This window comes from Pogoniulus pusillus, chromosome 19, assembly GCF_015220805.1.
Source record: "Pogoniulus pusillus isolate bPogPus1 chromosome 19, bPogPus1.pri, whole genome shotgun sequence".
In the NCBI taxonomy this organism is placed as follows: domain Eukaryota; kingdom Metazoa; phylum Chordata; class Aves; order Piciformes; family Lybiidae; genus Pogoniulus; species Pogoniulus pusillus.
Window position 1 is genome coordinate 6,791,492 of NC_087282.1, and position 22,728 is coordinate 6,814,219.

The 22,728-nt window shown below is 53.4% G+C and overlaps 1 protein-coding gene across 12 annotated transcripts in view; it reads right to left on the reverse strand.

The window, feature by feature from the left end:
* The window catches only part of MBNL3 (muscleblind like splicing regulator 3), a 132,963-nt gene that overhangs the window by 19,199 nt on the left and 91,036 nt on the right, over positions 1-22,728 (reverse strand). For 8 of the 12 annotated variants that reach the window (XR_010305736.1, XR_010305735.1, XM_064159098.1 and 5 more), the window contains exons 3-6: positions 20,909-21,073; positions 7,663-7,863; positions 5,572-5,808; positions 2,504-2,557 (exon numbers count right to left, since the gene is read on the reverse strand). Coding sequence is in view for 9 of the 12 variants with exons in the window: in XM_064159098.1 (XP_064015168.1) it covers positions 2,504-2,557; positions 5,572-5,808; positions 7,663-7,863; positions 20,909-21,073 (657 nt within the window). In the remaining 3 variants the exon portion in view is untranslated. The remainder of the gene's footprint in view (positions 1-2,503; positions 2,558-5,571; positions 5,809-7,662; positions 7,864-20,908; positions 21,074-22,728) is intronic. The other 4 variants (XR_010305737.1, XM_064159105.1, XM_064159103.1 and 1 more) reach the window with 1 other exon arrangement.

Below are 22,728 nucleotides of genomic sequence, written 5' to 3' on the forward strand. Positions count from 1 at the left end.
AGAAGGATTGAGCAGATCCCCTCTCAGGCTGCTCTTCTCCAACCTAAACAGCCTCAGGTCTCAGTCTCTCCTCCTCGCAGAGATGCTCCAGTCCCCTCAGCACACTCATAGCCTCTGATGGACTCTCTCCAGCAGTTCCCTGTCTCTCTTGAACTGGGGAGCCCAGAAGAGGACACAGTGCTCCAGATGTGGCCTCACCAGAGCAGAGCAGTGGGGGAGAAGAACCTCTCTCAACCTCTTGGCCACACTGTTCTTCATGAACCCCAGAATACCACTGGCCTTCTTCGCTGGCTCATGGGGAACTTGCTGTCCAGCAGCACTCTTGGGTCCTTCTCCACACAGCTGCTTCCCAGCAGGTCACCCCTACCTGTGCTGCTGCAGGGGATTATTCCTCCTCAGGTGCACTTGGCTTTGTTGAACTTCAAAAGGTTCCTCCTGCCCAGCTCTGCAGCCTCTCCAGGTCTCACTGCATGGCAGCAGAACCTGATGAGCTGTCAACCACTCCTCCCAGTTTAGTACCACCACAAACTGGCTGAGAGTACTCTACTCCTTCATCCAGCTCACTGATGAAGATGCTGAGCAAGACTGGTCCCAGTACTGACCCCCAGGGAACACCACTAACTACAGGCCTCCAACTAGAGCGTGCTGCTGACCACAACCCTCCGAGCTTTGTCATTCAGCCACATCCCAATTCACCTCACTGTCCACTCATCTAACCCTCACTTCCTAAGCTCATCTAAGAGGATGCCATGTGTCAAAAGCCTTGCTGATGTTGAGGCAGACAACATCCACTGCTCTCTCCTCATCCACCCAGCTAGCCATGCCATCAGAGAAGCTACCACACATTGGTCCAGTAGGACTGCCACTTCCTCAATCCATGCTGACTGCTCCTGGGAGTCTCTTTTCCTCCACGTGCTCTGAGATGACATCCAGATGACTGCTAGTGGAAGCTGGTTCCTAGAAAGTTTTCCTTTCTGATAAGGAAGCTACTACTTAAAAAAAAAAAGCCAAACCAAGTCTTCAGAGAGGACATGGAACAGGTCAGCCTCTGCCTCAGCTCTGGCAATGAGAAGCAGCAAGAGCTTGGAGGTTTCTGTGCTCCTCTGTGGCCACTCCTTCCTTTCCCTCCTTATAGCTGAGTGGCAGCAGCTGTTTGCTTGACTGGAGCCCTCATTATCTGGGGTGAACAGGGAGGAGCTGCCTCCTGCAGAGCCAGGGCTGAGAGCAGCCTGGGAGGAAGGCTTTAGCAGGTGAAAACCTCAGGAAACAATCAGAGGTGGCTTGTAGAAAGACAACTTGCAGACAGAAGCCTGGGGAGCAATCCTGTGCCTGTGAGTGAAGCAAAAGGCACCCAGAGTGAGGTGTCTTTGCTGACCTTGTCCCATGGGGGCATAGAGGGAGGAACCAGAGACACAGCCAGCTGCAGCCATCTCCCCTGTTTAGCAAACACATGACCAAAGTCCTGCACTGCACCTGCCCTGCCAGCACAGACCTGTGAAGCTGCTGCTCAGCATTCTCCCTCCTAAATCCAAGCACTGCCCATAGCACAGAACACCTCTCTGCAGGGCAGTACCAGCCTGATGCTGCCAGGCAGGGCTCTGCTTTTGGGCACACCATGAAAAGCTGCTGGATCTGTCCTGCACCACCCAGCCCTTTGGCATGCTGTAGCCCCAACCAGTTAAATGCTCACCAAAACATTACAACACACAACACCCAAACCTGCTGCTGCTCAGAAAACCACTTCCAAACCCAGAGCTGTCTCCCCCTAGGATTATTCTCTGCCTCCCAAAACACATCCAAGCTTCAGGACGCAAAGCTCATCGAATCATACAATGGGCTGGGTTGGAAGGGATCCCCAAAGCTCATCCAGTCCAACCCCCTCTGCACTCAGCAGGGACATCCTTCACTAGACCAGGTTGCTCAGGGCCCTGTTGAGCCTCACTTTGAACATCTCCAGGGACGGGGCCTCAACCACCTCCCTAGGCAACCTGTTCCAGTGTTCCACCACTCTCACAGTAAAGACTCTGTCCCTAACATCCAATCTAAATCTGCAGTTCTCTAGTTTGAAGCCACTGCCCTCATCCTGTCCCTGCAGGCCTTTGCAAACAGTTTCTCTCCATCCTTCAGGTACTGGCAGGCTGCTATTAGCTCTCCCCAGAACCTCCTCTTCTCCAGGCTGAACACCCCCAGCTCCCTCAGCCTGTCCTTGTAGCAGAGCTGCTCCAAGCCCCTGCTCATTTTCATGGCCCTCCTCTGGACCTGCTCTATCAGGTCCACATCATTCCTACACCGCAGGCTCCGGAGCAGGACGCAGCAGGAGCCCAGGCGTGAGGTCTCGGACGGTTAATGGCGCAGGACTGGCATGTCTGAAGGCACAGTGCAACGTTTCTGGCTGGGATGGGCAGTCTCCCCCGGGCACTAACACCACAAGACCAAGTGCAGAAGGCTTTCATGCAGACTAAGATGGTTACGTGCAAAGCGAGAAGGTGAAAGGTCCAAGTACCAGGTCAGAGGTTGCCTCGAGCGGTCGCTTCAGTGATCTGACAGCTGGCTGAGTCTTAATTAGCAGGCAGCGAGCACATGATGGCAATGGGCCGGGGAGGGGGGAGTCAAGCACAGAAACAGAACAGCAAGCACAGGTGTGTCAAGACAGCAACGGTTTGGGGAGACCAAGAGAAGAGAAAGAAAAACAAAAGGGGAAAAAAAAAACACAAAAGAAAGGTGAATGCATTATCCAACAGAGTAAAGAGACGAGGCATGCACAACGTGGGGGGGCACAGCAGCTGCCTGCCTGCCTGCCTGCCCAGCTGGCTTGCATGGCTGAGTTTTAGAGCAGAGAGATGCCACCAAGGGACCCCCGCTCCAGAGCATCTCCACTGCGGCTGCAACAGCAGGCCAGGAGTGCTGCAGGACGATTAAGCAGCTGCCAAGTGGACTTGGGCTGGGTTTTGGCCCTCATTCTGCAGCTGTAGGTCATGTAGAAGTCAGCAAGAGCATTTGTGGCATGGGAAGGACCACTGGTGAAGGGCAGAGGTTGGTGCTAAGTGCCACCCTGAACTGGCTACTGAGCCTGAGCCAGTTCACCTGAGTGTGTGGCACTGGCGTCAGCCAGGCAGAGAATCACAGAATCAGGCAGGGTTGGAAGGGACCACAAGGAGCAGCCAGTCCCAACCCCCCTGCCATGCCCAGGGACACCCTACCCTAGAGCAGGCTGCACACAGCCTCAGCCAGCCTGGCCTCAAACACCTCCAGCCATGGGGCCTCAACCACCTCCCTGGGCAACCCATTCCAGCCTCTCACGCTCTCACGGAGCGAGTCGAGCTACTGCCATGCATGTCAAGTCACTGCAGGATTGGGCCTCCTCAGAAGTATCTGCTGAGTTTAGAGCTGAAGTCCTTCCAAATCTCTTTTAGAAGGTACACCCATTTGTCTGGCAGAGGGGAGGCTTTTTAATCCAACAACCCTGGGCACCATTCTCCACTTTATGAGAGTCTTATCCCTCAACAGGTAGAGCAAATGCATCAAAGCTTGCAAAGGCAATGAATAATGGAAGCTGTTTTGGTAGCCAGGGTGATGCAACAAGCCATCAATAAATATTTTAAAGGTTCTAGTTAACAGCATACAAATAAGGTTAATTACAGTTTTAAGAGGAGCCAGCAGCATGAATAAAACATGCACTGGCTTTGGTTAAGTAGCAGTGTCCTAAATAATGAGTGGAAAAGTAAAGGTTCTATGGTGCAAAACACAAAGGTTTCACTTCAGAAGGTTCTTTTTCAACAGACCAGGGAGGGTCTTGCTTCAGAAATAACAAAAAAGGGCAAGAAATATTAATGAGTGAACTCTGCAGGACAAATAAAGACTGCAGGATAAACTGGTTCCCCAGACTGCATTCCAGGTAACACTGATGCTAGAAAGAGGGCAGGGAGTTAAGTTCTAGAACCATCCTGGGTTTGTGCTAAATCATTCTGGGCTTGTGCTAAATCATCCTGGGTTTGTGCTAAATTACCCTGGTTCTGCGTTAAATCATCCTGGTTTTGTGTCAAATCATTTTAGTTTGTGCTAAATCATCCTGGGTTTGTGTTAATCATCCTGGTTTTGTGTCAAATCATTTTAGTTTGGGCTAAATTATCCTGGGTTTGTGCTAATCATCCTGGTTTTGTGTCAAATCATTTTAGTTTGTGCTAAATCATCCTGGTTTTGTGTTAAATCCTGGTTTGTGCTAAATCATTCTGGGTTTGTGCTAAGTTATTCTGGGTTTGTGCTAAATCATCCTGGGTTTGTGTGTCAAAACATCCTGGGTTTGTGTTGAATCATTCTGGTTTGTGCTAAATCATCCTGGGTTTGTGTCAAATCATTTTGGGTTTGCCCAAGATGATTTGCCAAGTTCTTGACAGAGAGAGTGACTGACATTGGAATGGGCTGCCCAGAAAGGAGGTGGAGTCACCGTCCCTGGAGGTGTTGAAGCCAAGCCTGGCTGGGGCACTTAGTGCCATGGCCTGGTTGATTGGGCAGGGCTGGGTGCTAGGTTGGGCTGGCTGAGCTTGGAGCTCTCTTCCAACCTGTCTGATTCTATGATTCTGCTCTAAGTCAGTGGCCAGGAGGACCACAGCCATTCTAGGGTGTACTAAAAAGGCTGTGGTTAGTAGGTCGAGAGGTTCTCCTGCCTCTCAACTCTGCCCCATTGAGACCACATCTGGAGTACTGTGTCCAGTTCTGGGCCTCCCAGTTCAAGAGGACATAGAAGTGCTTGAGAGAGTCCAGCACAGAGCCACAAAAATGATGAAGAGAATGAAACATCTCTGTTATGAGGAGAGTCTGAGGGACCTGGGGCTTGGAGCTTGGAGATGAGGAGGCTGAGAGGTGACCTCATTCATGGTGATAAAGATGTGCAGGTGAGTGCCAGGAGGCTGGAGCCAGGCTCTGCTGGGTGATGCCCAATGCCAGCACAAGGGGCACTGGTGGAAGCTGAGGCATAGGAAGTGGCATGGAAACATGAGGAGGAATTCTGTCACTGTGAGGGTGACAGAAGCCTGGCACAGGCTGCCCAGGGGGTTGTGGAGTCTCCCTCTCTGGAGATACTCAAGAGCTGCCTGGATATGTTCCTGTGTGATCTGCTCTAGGTGCCCCTGCTCTGGCAGGGGGTTTGGTCTGACTGAGCTTTGGAGGTCCCTTCCAGCCCCTGACATTCTCTGATTCTGTGATTCTAAGAAATTTTGCTCCTATCCTTGACAGGTCAATATCTCCCTGCAAAGGAAGAATTATGGGATGGGCAGCCTTCGCTACTGCTCTCTGCTGACACCTGTGACACAGCCAGGGAAGGCGCTGCTGAGCTTGGGTTTGTTTCACCTCCTGAAGCCCTGTCCCAAACCCTACCTGGCCAGATGCATTGTGCCCCTGAGGGCTTCCTGCTGCGGTGGGCACAGGGGAAGTCTGAGGAGATGGGATGCACATGGCACATGCTCTCTAGCCAGCCAGCTACCAAGCACTCTACTTTCCCACAAAGGCCAGATGGGCGGGCACAGGAGAAACCTCTCGGTGACGGAAAGCCAGCTTGAGAAGAGCTCTACTCACCATTGCAGCTGCAGCTGTCTGGTTCACCTGGTGTTGAGCTGCCTTGATTTTGGCTTGCAGGTGTGCAGGGGGATGAAAGTACTTGCATTTCTCCCTAGAGCAGCGACCTTTGATGTAATCCATGCAAACTGTGACAGTGTTTTCGTTTGTGTCTATCATTGCAATATCTATGGGGTGAGCGTAGCGGCAATCGTTCTCGCCACGTGTGCAATTTCCACGCTGAAACTCTCGACAAACCTTAAAAGAAAGTCACAGTGTTGAGCACAACAATCAGCTGACTCTGCACTCAGCATCTGCAACACGCAGCAGCAGTTCAGGCTGGCCACGTGTGTGGGGGAGGGTAGGGAAAGGGTTCTACATCCCTGCTCACCAGTTGCAGAGGCAACCCATGCTACTTGACAGCTGGTTCAGGAGGTAAAACCTCCCCACAGCCTTACCAAGGCTGAGAAATGCAGGCAAAGTGCAGAATTGAAAGTGACCCCAGGAAGTCTAAGGAATAGAATCATAGAATCAACCAAGGTCATCCAGTCCAACCTGGAATGCTGGTGAAAGGCCTGGAACACAAACCCTATGAGGAGAGGCTGAGGGAGCTGGGGTTGTTTAGCCTAGAGGAGGCTCAGGGGTGACCTCATTGCTGTCTACAACTACCTGAAGGGACACTGTAGCCAGGTGGGGTTGGCCTCTTCTGCCAGGCAAGCAGCAATAGAACAAGGGGACACAGTCTCAAGTTGTGCGAGGGCAAGTATAGGCTGGATGTTGGGAGGAAGTTGTTGGCAGAGAGAGTGATTGGCATTGGAATGGGCTGCCCAGGGAGGTGGTGGAGTCACCATCCCTGGAGGTGTTCAAGAAAAGCCTGGATGAGGCACTTAGTGCCATGGTCTGGTTGACTGGATAGGGCTGGGTGCTAGGTTGGACTGGATGATCTTGGAGGTCTCTTCCAACCTGGCTGATTCTGTGATTCTAAGTCTGTGGTGTTTTGGCCAAACCTTTGGAGCTGGAGATTCCTCCCTTGCCTCTAAAGCTTCAGCATTAAGGACTCTGCCATTCACCTGGATTAGGCATTTGTTACAGAGCACACCTCAGGTCGCAGGACTATGAATTCTAAGTGTTGCATGCTGCTGTGATTTACAACGAGAAGCTTTCCTTAAGGAGGAGCTTCCTTCCCATAAGCAATGATGCCACTGGCATCCACAGCAAACCCCCACACCCCAGCATGACACGACAGCGCATTTGATCACCCCTCAACACCTTCGGGAGGTGCTGCCACAACTGCAAGGCCTTGCAGATCCTTGCCAGTTATGAGCATTGAAGCATCAAAGGCAGAGGAAAGGTCTCACAAAGAGGATCTGCAAGGCTTCCCTGTCTGAGGAACTGAGAGAAACCTCTGATGACTCTAGCTGGTGGTGCAGGTCACGTACCGTGGACCGAGCACGGGGAAAGAGATGTCAGCAAGGCAGCAGCAAGCACATCAGACAAACCAGGGTGCTTCAAAATGACACCTTCCCCTCTGCCTTCCTGGCTTATAATTCACATCTGCAGGGGCCTCTGAATTTGGGTCCTCAGCCCTTATCTCCTGCAGAGCCTCTGCTTAAGGTCTGAAAGTCATTTACTACTCCTTCACCACTACGCCCCAGCTAACTGTGGGAGGGAGGAGACCTTGCCCAACGCCCCATACTCACCACTCTCAACAGTGCAACGCTTAGAGCTTCCTGTGGCAGCTCAAAAAGCCCACCTCTAGACAAGGGAAGTGCCTCTCACTTCCAAAGCACCTCCCACTCAGCTCAGTGAGCCACCTACTTGCATTTTTTCTTTACGTGGCAGTCCACACAGCAAACAGCAAACAGCAACCCCAGGCCTGCATTAACACCCACAGAAATCAAGTGAGCGCTCCCCAGTCTCCAGTGACTCGCAAGGATCTGGGATCAGGCCCCTCAGGAGAGCCTACTCAAGCAGAGAGCAGCAGCTCTGTGTTAGGAAAGCTGCAAGTTTAACTCTGCACTGTGCTGCACCAGGTCATTCTAGCAGAGAGCAACAGCTGGGAGGGTGTCTTGTTTATTCTCATCAGCAGTATGGTAGCAGATGTCCAAATACCTCCAGTTTGTCCGTACGCATCAGTTTCTGCCCAGCAGAGCCTCCTGGTACTGTGACAGTGGGGTTCCCAGAGACCAGGACAGGAGTATTTGGTAAAAGCTCTGCAGGAACCAAGCCCATCCCAGGAGAAACATGACTCAGGTAGGGACTAAAAGCCATCGTGGGGCTTGTTGCAAGCGATGGAGTCACAGGAAATGTTGTCTGCGGAGAGAGAAAGGAATAAAACCAAACTATTAGTTAAAAGCCTCTGTCTAGAAAAAGGGAGAAACCAAAATACCAGGTAAAAACTCTGTCTTGGATTACCCATCAAGGCCTTGCATCACTTCAATCCTTCACAGACAACTTGATTAGCAGCATCAAAACGCTGTGCTCTCCAATCCAGTCGTTTATCACCATTTACTTGCGATCCTTTCACTTCTGACTCACAGAGTTGTGACTCACCCCCAACACAAGGCAGCTTTGTTTGTCAGATCAAAGCATATTGATCATCTTTATAGTTTAATGACACAATTAAGGATTTCACGCCAGCAATTAGGGCAGATCCAAATTAAACCTGGCTTCTGGTTTCCAAACGAGTGCCTCAGCTTCTAAAATGTCTGCAGTGAAATGCTGTAGAGAGACCTCAAGGTAAACTGCAGCTTCAGGACCTGGACACAGGTAGCTCCACAGCTGCATGCTTGAATTGCCCCTCAGCTTGTGCTGAGCTCCATGGTTTCATGGCCAGTGTGGCTAAGGTACAGCCCATCAGTTAGATGATGGCTTGAGAGCAGCCCTGGGAGCACCCTTGGGGGTGCTGGTGGACCAGAAGCTTGCCATGAGCCACCAGTGTGCACCTGCAGCCCAACCAGAGGGCCAACCAGATCCTGGGCTGCATCAAGAGATTCCAACCTAGCTCTCCCCTGGCACAGTTTCGGGTCATTTCCTCCCCTTCTATCAGCTGATACAAGGGAGAAGAGCCCAACCTCCCCCTCACTGCAACCTCCTTTCAGGGAGCTGTAGAGAGGAAGTGAAGTGTGCTTACAATGAGGGTGCTGGAGCACTGGAGCAAGGTGTTCAAAGAGGTAGTTAACCCCCCCATCCCTGGAGACATTCAAGGTGAGGCACAACAAGACTGGGGGACCTGATCCAGCTGAGGATGTCCCTGCTGACTGCAGGGGGGTTGGACTAGATGACCTTTAGAGGTCCCTTTCAACCTCTATGATTCTATGACAACGGCCTAGGGCTGTTTTCTGGCCACAGAACTCATCTCTTCCTTGCTTGAACGTTGGTGGTTCTAGTCCTGTGGGCTTCTAGAAGGAGCAGCACATGGGCAGTGTGCTTCTCCAGAATGCCTTCATCTGCCAGCAAACACTTTGCCTGCTGCCAGCTGGAAGAAGCCAGCCCAGAGTGACACCAGCCAGGCTGTCCTAACCTATCTTTAGCTTCATGATGCTCCCTTCCTCGGGTCAGAGTGACAGCAAGCAGCTTCTGAGCTGATGGGAAAGGGGATGACAGGTCAGCGGCAGCACACATCTCACTTTCTCCTCCTCAAGGAGGAGACACAGCCTCCTGAATTAGCAGTGCTGGGTGCTCTAAGAGCAGCAGAACCAACTGATCCTTTCCTTTCCTTTGAGCCTGAGTCAAGTCCTGCTCGGGCTGATGGGAGCCTTTAGCCATTAAACCCAGACACCCCCCAGCCCAGGGCTCTTTATTCAATCACTTTCTTCTCTCTCTCAATCTGACTCCCAGGCATTGCACACACTTTGCTGCTGGGAAAGCTTTTCAAGGCTCTTCAAACGCTGTGGCTGCCTGAACACTTCAGTGAGAAGGCAGCAGCCATTAGACTGCTTGCTTTTGTGTGAGCACCACCAATTACAGTGGCATCTGCTGAACTTCTGCCACCATTCCCACTCTAAATGGGATTTTATGGAGCTTCTCCAGCTTGGCCAATCTGCACAGTCATGCTGGGGGGCCCAGCAGGCTGTCAGCACTTGCTGTGTGCACTCACAGCAGCCCAAACCTTGCAGCCAGTGAGACTTGCAGCAGCTCTGTGCAAACCTACTCTTTGTTTGGCCAGCACCCAATACAGCAGGAGCCCTGGGCACCCTGAGGGAGTAGGTGGGCACCCTGAGAGAGCGGGTGGGCATCCTGAGAGAGCGGGTGGGCATCCTGAGGGAGCGGGTGGGCATCCTGAGGGGACAGGTGTGGCACACACCTCAAAATGTCAGGAGCTCCTTCAAGGCAGGCTTCCCCTGCCTGGCCTTGAACATGACCACAAGCCTGAGGACCTAGCTGGCTTCTGAAACCAAGAGGAGAATGCTGCTGGACAACAGGATGAACATGAGCCAGCAATGTGCCCTTCTGGCCATGAAGGTCAATGGCATCCTGGGGTGCCACAAGAAGTGTGGCAAGCAGGACAAAGGAGGATCTCCTCCCCCGCTACTCTAGCCTGGCTGAGGCCATACCTGGAGTACAGTGTCCAGTTCTAGGCTCCCTGGTTCAAGGAGAACAGGGACTTGCTGAAGAGGGTATAGAAAAGGTCTGCAAAGATGCTGAGGCAGCTGGAACATCTCACTCACTGTGGCCTTGGGCAGCCTGATGTAGTTGGAGATGTCCCTGCTGCCTGCAGAGAGGTTGGACAAGATGACCTTTGAGGGTCCCTTCCAAGCCAGTGCAATCTGTGAGTCTGTGACAGGCTCAGAGAATTGGATCTTTTTAGCCTGGGAAAGAGCAGCTTGAGGAGGATCTCATCAGTGCTGATCAATACTTCAGGGGTGGGCATCAGGAGGACAGGACCAGGCTTTGTTCAGTGCTGCCCAGTGACAGGACAAGGGCACAAACTGGAATGTAAGAGGTTCCATCTAAACATGTGGACGGTGACAGAGCCCTGGAGCAGGCTGCCCAGAGAGGTGGTGGAGTCTCTGTCTCTGGTGACATTGAAAACCCACCTGGAGTGTCCCTGTGTGACCTTCTCTAGGTAAACCTGTCTGGGCAGAAAGCTTGGGTTGCTCTCTGGAGGTCCTTTCCAATCCCTGCCATACTGTGCTTCTGTGCTCCTCCCACTGCTCGAGTACAGGATGCCTGGGGCGCTGTGATGCCTCACACTGACTGAAGTCACCAGAAAGCACTGGGGAGGCATGAGAAATGCTCACAAGAGATGACACAGCAGCCTCTCCACCCAAGCCACCTGAAACTGAGAGGCAGTCTTACTCCCTGACACACAGCCCCCATCTAAGGAGGACAGTGAAGCGTTGGAGCAGGTCCAGAGGAGGCCATGAAGATGATCAGAGGGCTGAAGAACCTCCTCTGTGAGGACAGGCTGAGGGATTTGGGGTCTTCAGCCTGGAGAAGGCTTTGGGGAGACCTTACAGCAGCCTTCCAGTACTGGAAGGGGCTTTGGGAGAGCTGGAGAGGGACTTTTGACAAGGGCTGGGAGTACCAGGATGAGGGACAATGGCTTTGAGCTGGGAGAGGGGAGAGTGAGAGTGGAGATGAGGAAGAAATTGTTGAGAGTGGGGGTGGTGAGACACTGGCACAGGCTGCCCAGGGAGGCCATGGATGTCCCCTGCCTGGAGGTGCTGAAGGCCAGGTTGGATGAAGCCTTTAGCAATCTGGACTAGTGGGTTCCTGCCCATGGCAGTGCCGTTGGAAGTGGATGATCTTTAAGGTCCCTTTCAACTCAAAGCAGTCTATGATCTCCAAGGCCATTCCCCAAAAGCAGCCTCTCCCCTCAGAGGGGGCAACTGGCAAAGGCTAAGAGAGCTGCATCCAAGCTGAAGCAAGGGGAGGCAAGTTGCCTGTGAGGAACACCTGAGGAGTGTGCCCCACTTGTGATGCTGGAGGTGCTCGGAGGGCTGTGCTGGAGCAGGAGGGTCGCTGCTGCTGCCTGCTCACCCACTTCCACGCCTGGCATCTGCCGCCGCCCTCCCACGGTTTCACAACAGCTTCTTCTGCCCGTTTGAACCCTGTGCCCGCTGCTGCTGATTGAAAGTGACAGTTCTGCTCCACACCCTGCCCACGGGTGAGCCTGGCACTCAGCAGCCAGCAGGGGCACAGCCAGAGAACCAGCAGACCTCACTCAACACATTCAACCTCCAGGCGCTGGCGGTTTGAGCCTGAAGTGTGCTAAGCGCCCTGAGAACTGCTCCTTTGTGAGCTGGCATCAGGCAGCTCTGTATTTATTGTGGCTGATGAGGGGAAAAGATGAACTGTGCTCACTGCCAGCCCCGGCTGCCTGTCTTGGATGGGGAAACCCAGTCTGGCTCACGCATCAGTACCAGTAGCAAAGATGCTGCCAGCCAAATCTCTCCTCCCTTTACGTCTGTGCAGGTCCCCAGTGCCAGGCCTGTCCCGAGGGAATTGGAGCAAGTTTCCTTCCTGCAGCCAGAACCCAACTGCAATTTTCCCTCTGCTCAGCACGCCTCCCATTCACTCCCTGTGACTGCAACCAGTCAGGAGACCTGACAGATCAATGTTATGACTGCACACTAAGCAACTCCAGCCTCAACTTAGCTGCTGGGGCTGCTTTAGGGCAAAACAGAGGGACTGAAAGCACCACCACTTACCCCTGCTCTCCTCCTCTTGCAAACAGAGAGGCAGGTTTCCTCCACACAATCACAGACTGCTTCAGGTTAGAAGGGACCCTAAAGATCATCCAGTTCCAACCCCCCCTGCCATGGGCAAGGGACACCTCTCACTAGCACAGGTTGCTCAAGGCTTCATCCAACCTGGCCTTGAACACCTCCAGGGAGGTTGTGGAGCACAGAAGCACCCAATGTGATCTTTGATCACATTGGGTGCTTCTGTGCTCCACAACCTCCCTGGGCAACCTGTGTCTGTGTCTCACCAACCTCAACCTGTGCCAGTCTCCCACCAGCCTCAACCTGTGCTAGTCTCTCACCACCCTCAACCTGTATCAGTCTCTCACCACCCTCAACCTGAAGAATTTCTTCCTCATCTCTGCTCTCAATCTCCCCTCTCCCAGCTGGGGACATTTTACAAGAGCTTGTAGTGATAGAGCTGGAAGAGGGTTTCCCTGGAGCCTTCTCTTCTCCAGGTTGGAAAGACCCAATCTGCTCAGCCTGTCTTCTACAGAAGAGGTGCTCCAGCCCTCTGATCACCTTTGGACCCTGCCCAACAGATCCACAGCCTTCTTGTGTTGGGGGCTCCTGCAGACTCTGCAGGTGACCCCTGGTCAGACAGCTCACAGTGCAGCAGCAGAGAGGTTCAGGCTGGTAGCAGCTCTCAGAACTGATTTCCTGAGTATTAAAACGATTGCAAAGAATGAAAAACACCAACCTGAAGTGGTTGTGCTGAGAACACAAAGCCTGACAGACCCTCAGTATGGGAGACACTGGTTTGAATCATAGAATCAGACAGGTTGGAAGAGACCTCCAAGCTCACCCAGCCCAATCTAGCACTCAGCCCTGTCCAATCAACACAGAATCACAGAATCAAGCAGGCTAGAAGAGAGCTCCAAGCTCAGCCAGTCCAACCTAGCACCCAGCCCTGCCCAACCAACCAGACCATGGCACTAAGTGCCCCAGACAGGCTTGGCTTCAACACCTCCAGGCTCAGAGACTCCACCACCTCCCTGGGCAGCCCATTCCAATGCCAATCACTCTCTCTGACAACAACTTCCTAACAATATCCAGCCTAGACCTGCCCTGCCACAGCTTGAGGCTGTGTCTCCTTCTTCTGTTGCTGCTTGCCTGGCAGCAGAGCCCAACCCCACCTGGCTACAGCCTCCCTTCAGGGAGCTGCAGACAGCAATGAGCTCTGCCCTGAGCCTCCTCTTCTGCAGGCTAAAGAGAAAAGACTGCCCCAGGAAGGGACATTTGTTCCCACCAGCAGTGACAGCTCTGAAGCAGCTGATTTTGAGAACAAACTGGAAGCTGCACTGGTTTGGCAGGAATTGTGCTAGCTCCAGTGACAGGACAGGAGAGGCTGAGGGAGCTGGGGGTGTTCAGCCTGGAGAAGAGGAGGCTTAGAGGAGACCTTATCACTCCCTACAACTACCTGGAGGGAAGCTGTAGTCAGGTGGGGGCCAGGCTCTGCTCCCAGACAACTTGTGACAGGACAAGAGGGCATGGCCTGAAGCTGCACCAGGGGAGGTTTAGGTTGGATGTTAGGAAGCATTTCCTCATGGAAAAGTGTTTAGGCACTGGAATGGACTGCTCAGGCAGGTGGTGGAGTCACCACCTTTGGAGGTCTTTAAGAAAAGAGGTGGCACTTGGTGGCATGGTTCAGCTGATGTGGTGCTGTTAGGGTAGAGGCTGGACTTGATGATCTCAGAGGTCTGCTCCAGCCTCAGTGATCCTGTGGTTCTGTGAAATAGAGAGTGAGTGTGAAGAGGAAGGCAGAGGACAGCCTGGTGTTGTGTGGAAAGCAAGCACTGTCTCAGAGGGAAGTCCTGACCCTGAGTTAACTCAGAGCCTAATAATGAGAGACCTGCTATAAATACAGAGGTGTGGATGGCCTGGAGGAGGGGAGGCAGCTCACAGATAAGCAGCTACACAGAAGGCAGTGGCAGCTTTTGTTAGCCTGGTGACAGCGACACAGAAGATAAAGATCTTGTAGTGACAAGGCTGAAGACCCTGATATTGAAAACACAATTGCTGCTGTTCAGAGAGAGAAAAAAAACACCCTGTGTTCCCCTCCAGTGCATCTGCAAGGGGCTGGCTGGAAAAGCAACCCTGCAACACGAAGGCTGAGCACGCTGGAGTGAATCCCACTGGCCAAAGCAGGCAGCTGCCTACCACCACAGAGTCACAGAGTGGTAAGGCTTGGAAGGGACCTCAAGAGATCATCCAGTCCAACCCCCTCACAGAGCAGGATCACCCAGGACAAGTCAGACAGGAATGCATCCAGGTGGGTTTGGAAGCTCTCCAGAGAAGAAGGCTCTGCAGCCTCTCTGGGCAGCCTGCTCCAGGGCTCCAGCACCTTCACAGTGTAAAGGTTTTTCCTCATGCTGAGATGGAATTTCCTGTGATTGAGTTTACAGATGCCTGTTTCCTCCAGTCAGACCACAAAGACACACTCGTGGCTCAGAAGATATCTCATCTATGGGCTGCTGTAGGGTAGAAGTGAGTTGCTGATATCCCACAGCACTGTCTCTTAGCACACACCAGATCTGGCCAGGTAGGCCAAAGTGTGTTTGTTCACTCCCAGTGTGCCCTTGACCAGAGGCTGAGCTATCTAGGTCAGCTTTTTGCTACATGGAGCACACACATGCCCCAAACCCCTGCTGAAATCTGCTCCAGCACTTGTTCCAACCAGCACTGGCCAAGCAAGTTTGCTCACTATGTGCTTCATCCCCTCCACCAGCACCGAGGGGCAGCAGCAGGGTCTCACTGCCCAGGGTGGCACAGCAGGCTGGGTTAGAAGTCTGGGTTGTCTTCAGGGGCATGGGTGAATCAGAGCTGCACAGGCAGTTCTGGCTGCAAAGACCTTCACAGGAAGGAAAGATGAAGGGCTTGAAAAGAAGAGAGGAAACAAGTTCCCAGGGCAGCAGAAGAGGCAGCTACAGAGCAGGAGCAGAGGTTGCAGTGTCCAAGTTGCTGTGCAACTGCCTGCTCAGACACAGCTACCAGGGCAGCACCACGCAGGTCAGCTGGGAGCCTGTGCTGAGCCAGCTCCATCACCAGCTCCAAAGGTCTGCCCTTGCACTGCAGCAAAAAGATAAAGCAGGATGGAGAAGGTGGGGATCAAGCTCAAAGTGCAGCAGTTTTTGGGTGGGCCTGCTTTGGCACACACAGAGCAAGCTGGAGCAGAGGAGGTTCCACATAAACATATGGAAAAGCTTTTTCACTATGAGGATGACAGAGGCCTGGAGCAGGCTGCTCAGAGAAAATGTGGAGTCTCCTTTCCTGAAGACATTCAAAACCTGCCTGGATGTCTTCCCGTGTGACCTGTCCTGGGTGATTCTGCTCTGGCAGAGGGAAGGACTAGAAGATCTTCAAAGGTCTCTTCTGATGAGGACTGATGCAAATGACTCTCTGTATGGATGCCAAAGCTCAGCTCCATCCACCTTCAACCTGCCTTTTGTGCAGTGTAACGGAGACAGAGGCAAACCCAGCCCAGACAGCTTCCAGCACAGCTCAACCAAAGCCAGCAACCAAGGTCATTTTGGGCTCTCAAGCCACAGCTCCACTAGCACCCTTCTACTTGGCACCTTCCTGCTCACTCCTTAACAAACACCCCAGGCTCCTTGTCCATGCTTGACTTCTGCAGAGCTGGGAGAAGTGGCCTGCTTAAAACTGCAACAGGAGCACCAAACCCTGAGAGGATCCTCAGCTTTGCACCAGTGCTTAGCAGCAACACCAAGAGGCTTGAGAGGAAGAAACTTCTGCTAGCAAGCATTAAATCACAGCTAGCAGGCTCCTGTGAGCAGCCTGCAGCAGGCAGCCCACCTGGGATGGGTTCTTCACTGCACAGCCAGCAGCAGGAGCTTAGCTCAGGGTTTGAGGGGAAGAGCAGCTCTTGCTGGACTGCAGTGGTGGTGCAAGAAGATCTGGCAGTGAAGGCTGAGATGCCAGCTTGCAGACAGACACATTCAAGAGCGTTTTGTGCCAGAGGAAGTAGAGGCTGGATGTTTGGAGGGAGTTCTTCACAGAGGGAGTGATTTGCTATTGGAATGGGCTGCCCAGGGAGGTGGTGGAGTCACCGTCCCTGGAGGTGTTCAAGAAAAGCCTGGATGAGGCACTTAGTGCCATGGTCTAGTTGACTGGACAGGGCTGGGTGCTAGGTTGGACTGGATGAGCTTGGAGGTCTCTTCCAACCTGCTTGATTCTATGATTTTAAGGAGCAGGATGAAAAGCTGCTGTGCTTGGTGCTGTTAGGGGGTTGGGGGTTTTTTGTTGGTGGGTTTAAGTTCTCTGTGCCTTTTTTTTTCCCCCAGAGAATCACAGAGTTATTAAGGCTGGACAAGCTCACTGAGATTGGAGTCCAACCATCAACCCAACACCACCACGGCCATTAAACCAGAGCCCAAAGTGCCATGGCCACATGTGTCTTGAACATCTCCATGGCTGAAGACTCCACCACCTCCCTGGGCAGCCTGTGCCAATCCCTGACCACTCCTGCACCAAAGACATTTTGCCTCATCTCCAACCTAAACCTGCCCCGGCACAGTTCCAGGCCATTTCCTCTCATCCAATCACTTGGTACTTGGGAGAAGAGCCCAACCCCTACCTCACTGCAGCCTCCTGCAGACAGCAATGAGCTCTGCCCTCAGCCTCCTCTTCTCCACACTGCACACCCCCAGCTCCCTCAGCTGCTCCTCCCTAGCCCTGTTCTCCAGACCCTTCCCCAGCTTCCTTGACCTCCTGCTTATCACAGAATCAACCAGGTTGGAAGAGACCTCCAAGCTCATCCAGTCCAACCTAGCACCCAGCCCTGCCCTTCTGTTGTTTGGTGGCTTTTGGGGCTTGTTTGGATTGGTTGGTTTGGGGTTTTTCTGCTCCTTCATTTGCTTTTGCTTGGGTTTTTTGTTTGGTTTTTTTTTTGGGGGGGGTTGGGGTTGTCTTTGGTTTTGTTGGGGTTGGGTTTTTTTTTTGGTCGGTTTGGTTTTGGTTGCTGATTTTGGGTGGTTTTTGGTTGGTTGTTTTGTCGTTGGCTTTCTGATTTCTGGTTTGTTTTCTTTTTCCTGGTAGCTTTGGGGGTGAAAATGCACTGTCAAATGCCTAAGCACTCAGCTATTGTTTGGAGCTATTAAGCACAGCAGCTCCAAATCTCCTCCCTGGCAAGCATCCCAATTAAGCAGGCATCCCGTTGATCAGCTTTCTGATCACATGGGATTTGTTCTGCTGCTGCATCTGATATAATACTTTCTGCTTTGAAGAGTTTCAGCTGCAGCCAGAAGGAGGCCCCACCCTTACCATTTAGAGAGAGAAAAAATACATCTCAGAGCCTGCTTCCACTGGCAGCATCTTGGGGAAATCAAAGGCAGTTAAAAGAGCAATCTCTTGTTTGTCCTGAAATTGGTGTGGAGCAAGTCAGGCAGCAGGAATTAGACCAAGAGCTCATCTGCTCTGAGTGAAGTGTGGGAAAGCAGGAAGGGAGCAGTCATTGCAGAACACATTCTGATTTTCTTCTTCCTTGCCCATGTCTCCTTCCTGGCACAATTTAGAAACCAGGGACTTTTCTCATCAGATAAGGTTACCTCTGAAACCGAGTGCAAGAGCAAGTGCAAGGGCCTGCAGCTGGGTGGAGGCAATGCCAAGCACCAATGCAGGCTGGGCAGTGAGTGGCTGGAGAGCAGCCCTGAGGAGAGGGACTTGGGGGTGCTGCTGGAGGAGAAGCTCAACAGGAGCCAGCAGTGTGCACTTGCAGCCCAGAAAGCCAAGCAGAGCCTGGGCTGCAGCAGCAGCAGTGTGGCCAGCAGGGCCAGGGAGGTGATTCTCCCCCTCTGCTCTGCTGAGACCCCACCTGGAGTACTGCATCCAGCTCTGGAGCCCCTGGGACAAGAGGGCTGTGGAGATGCTGGAGAGTGTCCAGAGCAGGGCCAGGAGGATGCTCAGAGGGCTGCAGCAGCTGTGCTGTGAGCACAGACTGAAAGAGTTGGGGCTGTTGAGTCTGGAGCAGAGGAGGCTCCCAGGTGACCTTCTTGTGGCCTTCCAGGGTCTGAAGGGGGCTCCAAAAAGGTTGGGGAGGGACTTTTTAAGCTATCGAGGAGTGACAGGAGTGGGGGGAATGGAGCAAAGCTGGAGGTGGGGAGAGTCAGGCTGGAGGAGGAAGCTGTTGAGCAGAATAGTGGTGAGAAGCTGGCATGGATTGCCCAGGGAGGTGGTTGAGGCCCCATGGCTGGAGGTGTTTGAGGCCAGGCTGGCTGAGGCTGTGTGCAGCCTGCTCTAGGGTAGGGTGTCCCTGGGCATGGCAGGGGGGTTGGAACTGGCTGCTGCTTGTGGTTCCTTCCAGCCCTGCCTGATTCTGTAGCTCTATGAACCAAGAGCACTAACCAGCCAAACCCACACACTCACTCTCCCAGGTAATTAAAAAGGCAGGAGTGAAACTGCAGGAGTGAACTGGACCTGCAAGATCACAAAATGAGAAGATGAGAACTCTCCAAAGAGGAAATCCCAAAGATGTTTTGAATAGCCAAGCAAAGAAAGTCCACTGTGAACTCCCCACAGAGGAAAATCCCAAACATGAAAAGTTTGCTCTGGGTTCAGGGCTAGGAGAGCTGTGCTACCACCCTGTGGGAACTGAGGATCTCCTTCTGATGTGCACCACAAAAAGAGGTGCAAAGATTCCAGCAGATTCCAGCTAAGGCACACAACAGCTGAAGACTCTGTGGCTCATTTTCTCTTCTGCCTCACTTTCTCACCTCCCAAATGGGAAGAACAATCAGCATTCTCCCAGGTGCCATGGCTGAGTGGAGCTAAAGCTGTTGCACACACAGCAGAGGCTGAGGAGCTGCCCCAGAATGGCTGCAGAGCACCACCAGGAAGGGAGGGTGGCCACCTTTGATCATCCAATTCCAACCCCTCTGCCATGGGCAGGGACACCTCCCTCTAGTCCAGATTGTTCAAGGCCTCATCCAACCTGGCCCTCAACACCTCCAGGAAGGGGGCATCCACAGCCTCCCTGGGCAGCCTGTGCCAGTGTCTCACCACCATCACTCTCAACAATTTCTTCCTCATCTCCACTCTCAATCTCCCAGCTCAAAGCCATTGTCCCTCATCCTGCCACTGCCAGTCCTTGTCAAAAGTCCCTCCCTAGGTCTCTTGGAGCGCCTTCAGATACTGAAAGGCTGCTCTGAGGTCTCCCTGAAGCCTCCTCTTCTCCAGGCTGAGCAATCCCAACTCCCTCAGCCTGCTCCCATAGGGGAGGTTCTGTAGTCCTCTAATTGTTTTTGTGGCCTCCTTTGGCCCCTCTGCAGCAGCTCCAGGTCCTTCTTGTGCTGACTTCCCCAGCACTGGAGGCAGTGCTGCAGGTGAGGGCTGAGCAGGGCAGACTGGAGGGGCAGAATCCCCTCCCTGTGCTGCTGCTCTCCCTGCTCTGCCTGCAGCCAGCACACAGCTGGCTCTGGGCTGCCAGTGACCAGTGCTGGCTGCTGGGCACTTTGGCACCAACTGACACCCCCAAGGCCTTCTCCTCCAGACTGCTCTTGAGCCACTCCTTGCCAAGCCTCGATTTCTGCTTGGGACTGCCCTGGAGCAGGACCTTGCCCTTGTCCACCTTTCAGCTAGAAGAATTCACCCAAGGGACCCATCCAGACCTCCTTTGTGGTACAGCACAAGGACCCTCACTCAAGCACTGCTCACCAAGGGCACACTGCCTTCAGAAAGACACTCAGCTCCAGTTTTAAATGGAGAACTCCTAATTAAGCTCTTGGTTAAAAATGTGTAGCTTATTTCTGTCAGCACTGAAGAGCTGCTTGGAGACCACTGACACTTCTTAAAATACATACAGTGACAGACTCCAGCTCAGCTGACAGCCACCACTGCTTCCAGCCACACCACCCAGCGGATGCAGGCCATGCTCTCCCTGCTGTAACTGCCTGGCAGAAGACACCAACCCCACCTGGCCTGAGCAGAGGGACTTGCAGCCCAGAAAGCCAAGCAGAGCCTGGGCTGCAGCAGCAGCAGTGTGGCCAGCAGGGCCAGGGAGGGGATTCTCCCCCTCTGCTGTGCTCTGCTGAGACCCCCACCTGGAGTCCTGCATCCAGCTCTGGAGCCCCTGGGACAAGAGGGCTGTGGAGATGCTGGAGAGTGTCCAGAGCAGGGCCAGGAGGATGCTCAGAGGGCTGCAGCAGCTCTGCTGTGAGCACAGACTGAAAGAGTTGAGGCTGTGCAGGCTGGAGCAGAGGAGGCTCCCAGGTGACCTTCTTGTGGCCTTCCAGCATCTGAAGGGGGCTACAAAAAAGCTGGGGAGGGACTTTTGAGGCTGTGAGGGAGTGCCAGGAGTGGGGGGAATGGAGCAAAGCTGGAGGTGGGGAGAGTGAGGCTGGAGGTGAGGAGGAAGTTGTTGAGCAGGAGAGTGGTGAGAGGCTGGAATGGGTTGCCCAGGGAGGTGGTGGAGGCCCCATGGCTGGAGGTGTTTGAGGCCAGGCTGGCTGAGGCTGTGTGCAGCCTGCTCTAGGGTAGGGTGTCCCTGGGCATGGCAGGGGGGTTGGAACTGGCTGCTCCTTGTGGTCCCTTCCAACCCTGCCTGATTCTAGGATTCTATCCTTCCCCCACCAGCACCCTCAAGTCCTTTTCTCAGGGCTGCTCTCACCCAACCCTGCCCCAGCCCGGGCCGGTGCCCAGGTGCTGCTGACACTTACGATCGGTTGTAGCTGCGCGCCCGGGAGCATGAACTGCATCTGCTGCGCGAACATGGCTGCGGCTGTCTTCTGCTGGATCAGGTTGTTGCGGCCGTTGATTTCCAGCTGTGTTTTTAAATGTGGGGGAGGGTGGAGATATTTGCAGTTCTCTCGGGTACACCGGCCCTGAAACAAACAAAAGCCATGGTGAAAGGGGCACTGCAGCGAGTGTAAGGCTGAGGGGCAGGCAGGGGCATTGAATTGAGTTGTTGTTTGGGTTACTCTTAACAACACAACCAGCTCCACCCAGGTGCCTCCTGTGACACTGCTGTGCCTTGTCTATAGAGGGGCAATGCTCAGGGAGGTTGTGTGTGGATCCCTGTCTGGATGTGTTCCTTGTGCAACCTGCACTAGAGTCTCTGAAGGGGACCTACAAGAGGGTCTGTTTACAAGGTCTTGTAATGACAGGAGGAGGAGGAGTGGGTTTGAACTGGCAGAGGGGAGATGTATACTGGATGTTAGGAAAGAGTTCTTTACAGTGAGGGTGGTGAGACATTGGCACAGGTTGAGGGTGGCGAGACACTGGCAGAGGTTGCCCAGGGAGGTTGTGGAGCACAGAAGCACCCAATGTGATCTTTGATCACATTGGGTGCTTCTGTGCTCCACAACCTCCCTGGAGGTGTCCAAGACCAGGCTGGATGAGACCTTGAGCCACCTGTTCCAGTGGGAGGTGTCCCTGCCCATGGCAGGGGGCTTGGAACTGGCTGAGCTTTGAGGTCCCTTCCAACCTAAACCATTCTATGATTCTCCTGCACCAGCAGATGGAGAGAGGTGATTCTGCATCCAGATCTGGAGTCCTGAATACAGCAAGGACGTGGAGCTGATAGAACTGGTCCAGAGGAGGCCATGAAGATAATCAGAGGGCTGGAGAACCTCCTGCATGGGAACAGGCTGAGAGAGTTGGGGATGTTCAGCCTGACGAAGGCTCCAGGGAGACCTTAGAGCAGCCTTAAAGTATCTGAAGTGGGCTCCAGGAGAGCTGGGGAGGAACTTTTGACAAGGGCTTGTAGTGACATAGTCTCAAGTTGTGCTAGGGCAGGTCTAGGCTGGATGTTGTTAGGAAGTTGTTGGCAGAGAGAGTGATTGGCATTGGAATGGGCTGCCCAGGGAGGTGGTGGAGTGGCCGTGGCTGGAGGTGTTGAAGCCAAGCCTGGCTGGGGCACTTAGTGCCATGGTCTGGTTGACTGGCCAGGGCTGGGTGCTAGGTTGGGCTGGCTGAGCTTGGAGCTCTCTTCCAAGCTGGTTGATTCTGTGATTCTATGCCTCTAAGGCAGGAATCCTCATCACCAGGGGCTGGGGGAAATGGCAGCAGGCAGCAGCTGGTGCTCAGATGCCCTGGCACTACACAAGCATTCATCTGGAAGGAGGAGCACCAGCAGCACTAGCTAGGTTCAGGTGATCCTCCCTTGGGCTTCTTTTCCAGCTGCATGGCACCAGGTCCCTCTAGAAGCCTTCCCATCACCTGAGACCTACACAAAGCCCAGCATTCAAGCTCAGAGCACATCTGCAGCTCCTCAGCCTCTGTGGGGCTGCTCAGATTCCTGCAAGCCACAGAATCATGGAATGGTTTGGGTGGGAAAGGATCATGCAGATCATCCAGTTCCAACTCCCCTGCCATGGGCAGGGACACCTTCCACTAGAGCACGTTGCTTAAGGCCCCATCCAACCTGGCCTTGAACACCTCCAGGGAGGGGGCAGGGGTCACAGAATCAGAGATGTATTTTGGTTGGAGAAAACCTTTCAGATTCACTGAGTCCAGCCATTAGCTAAGTGCAGCCTCT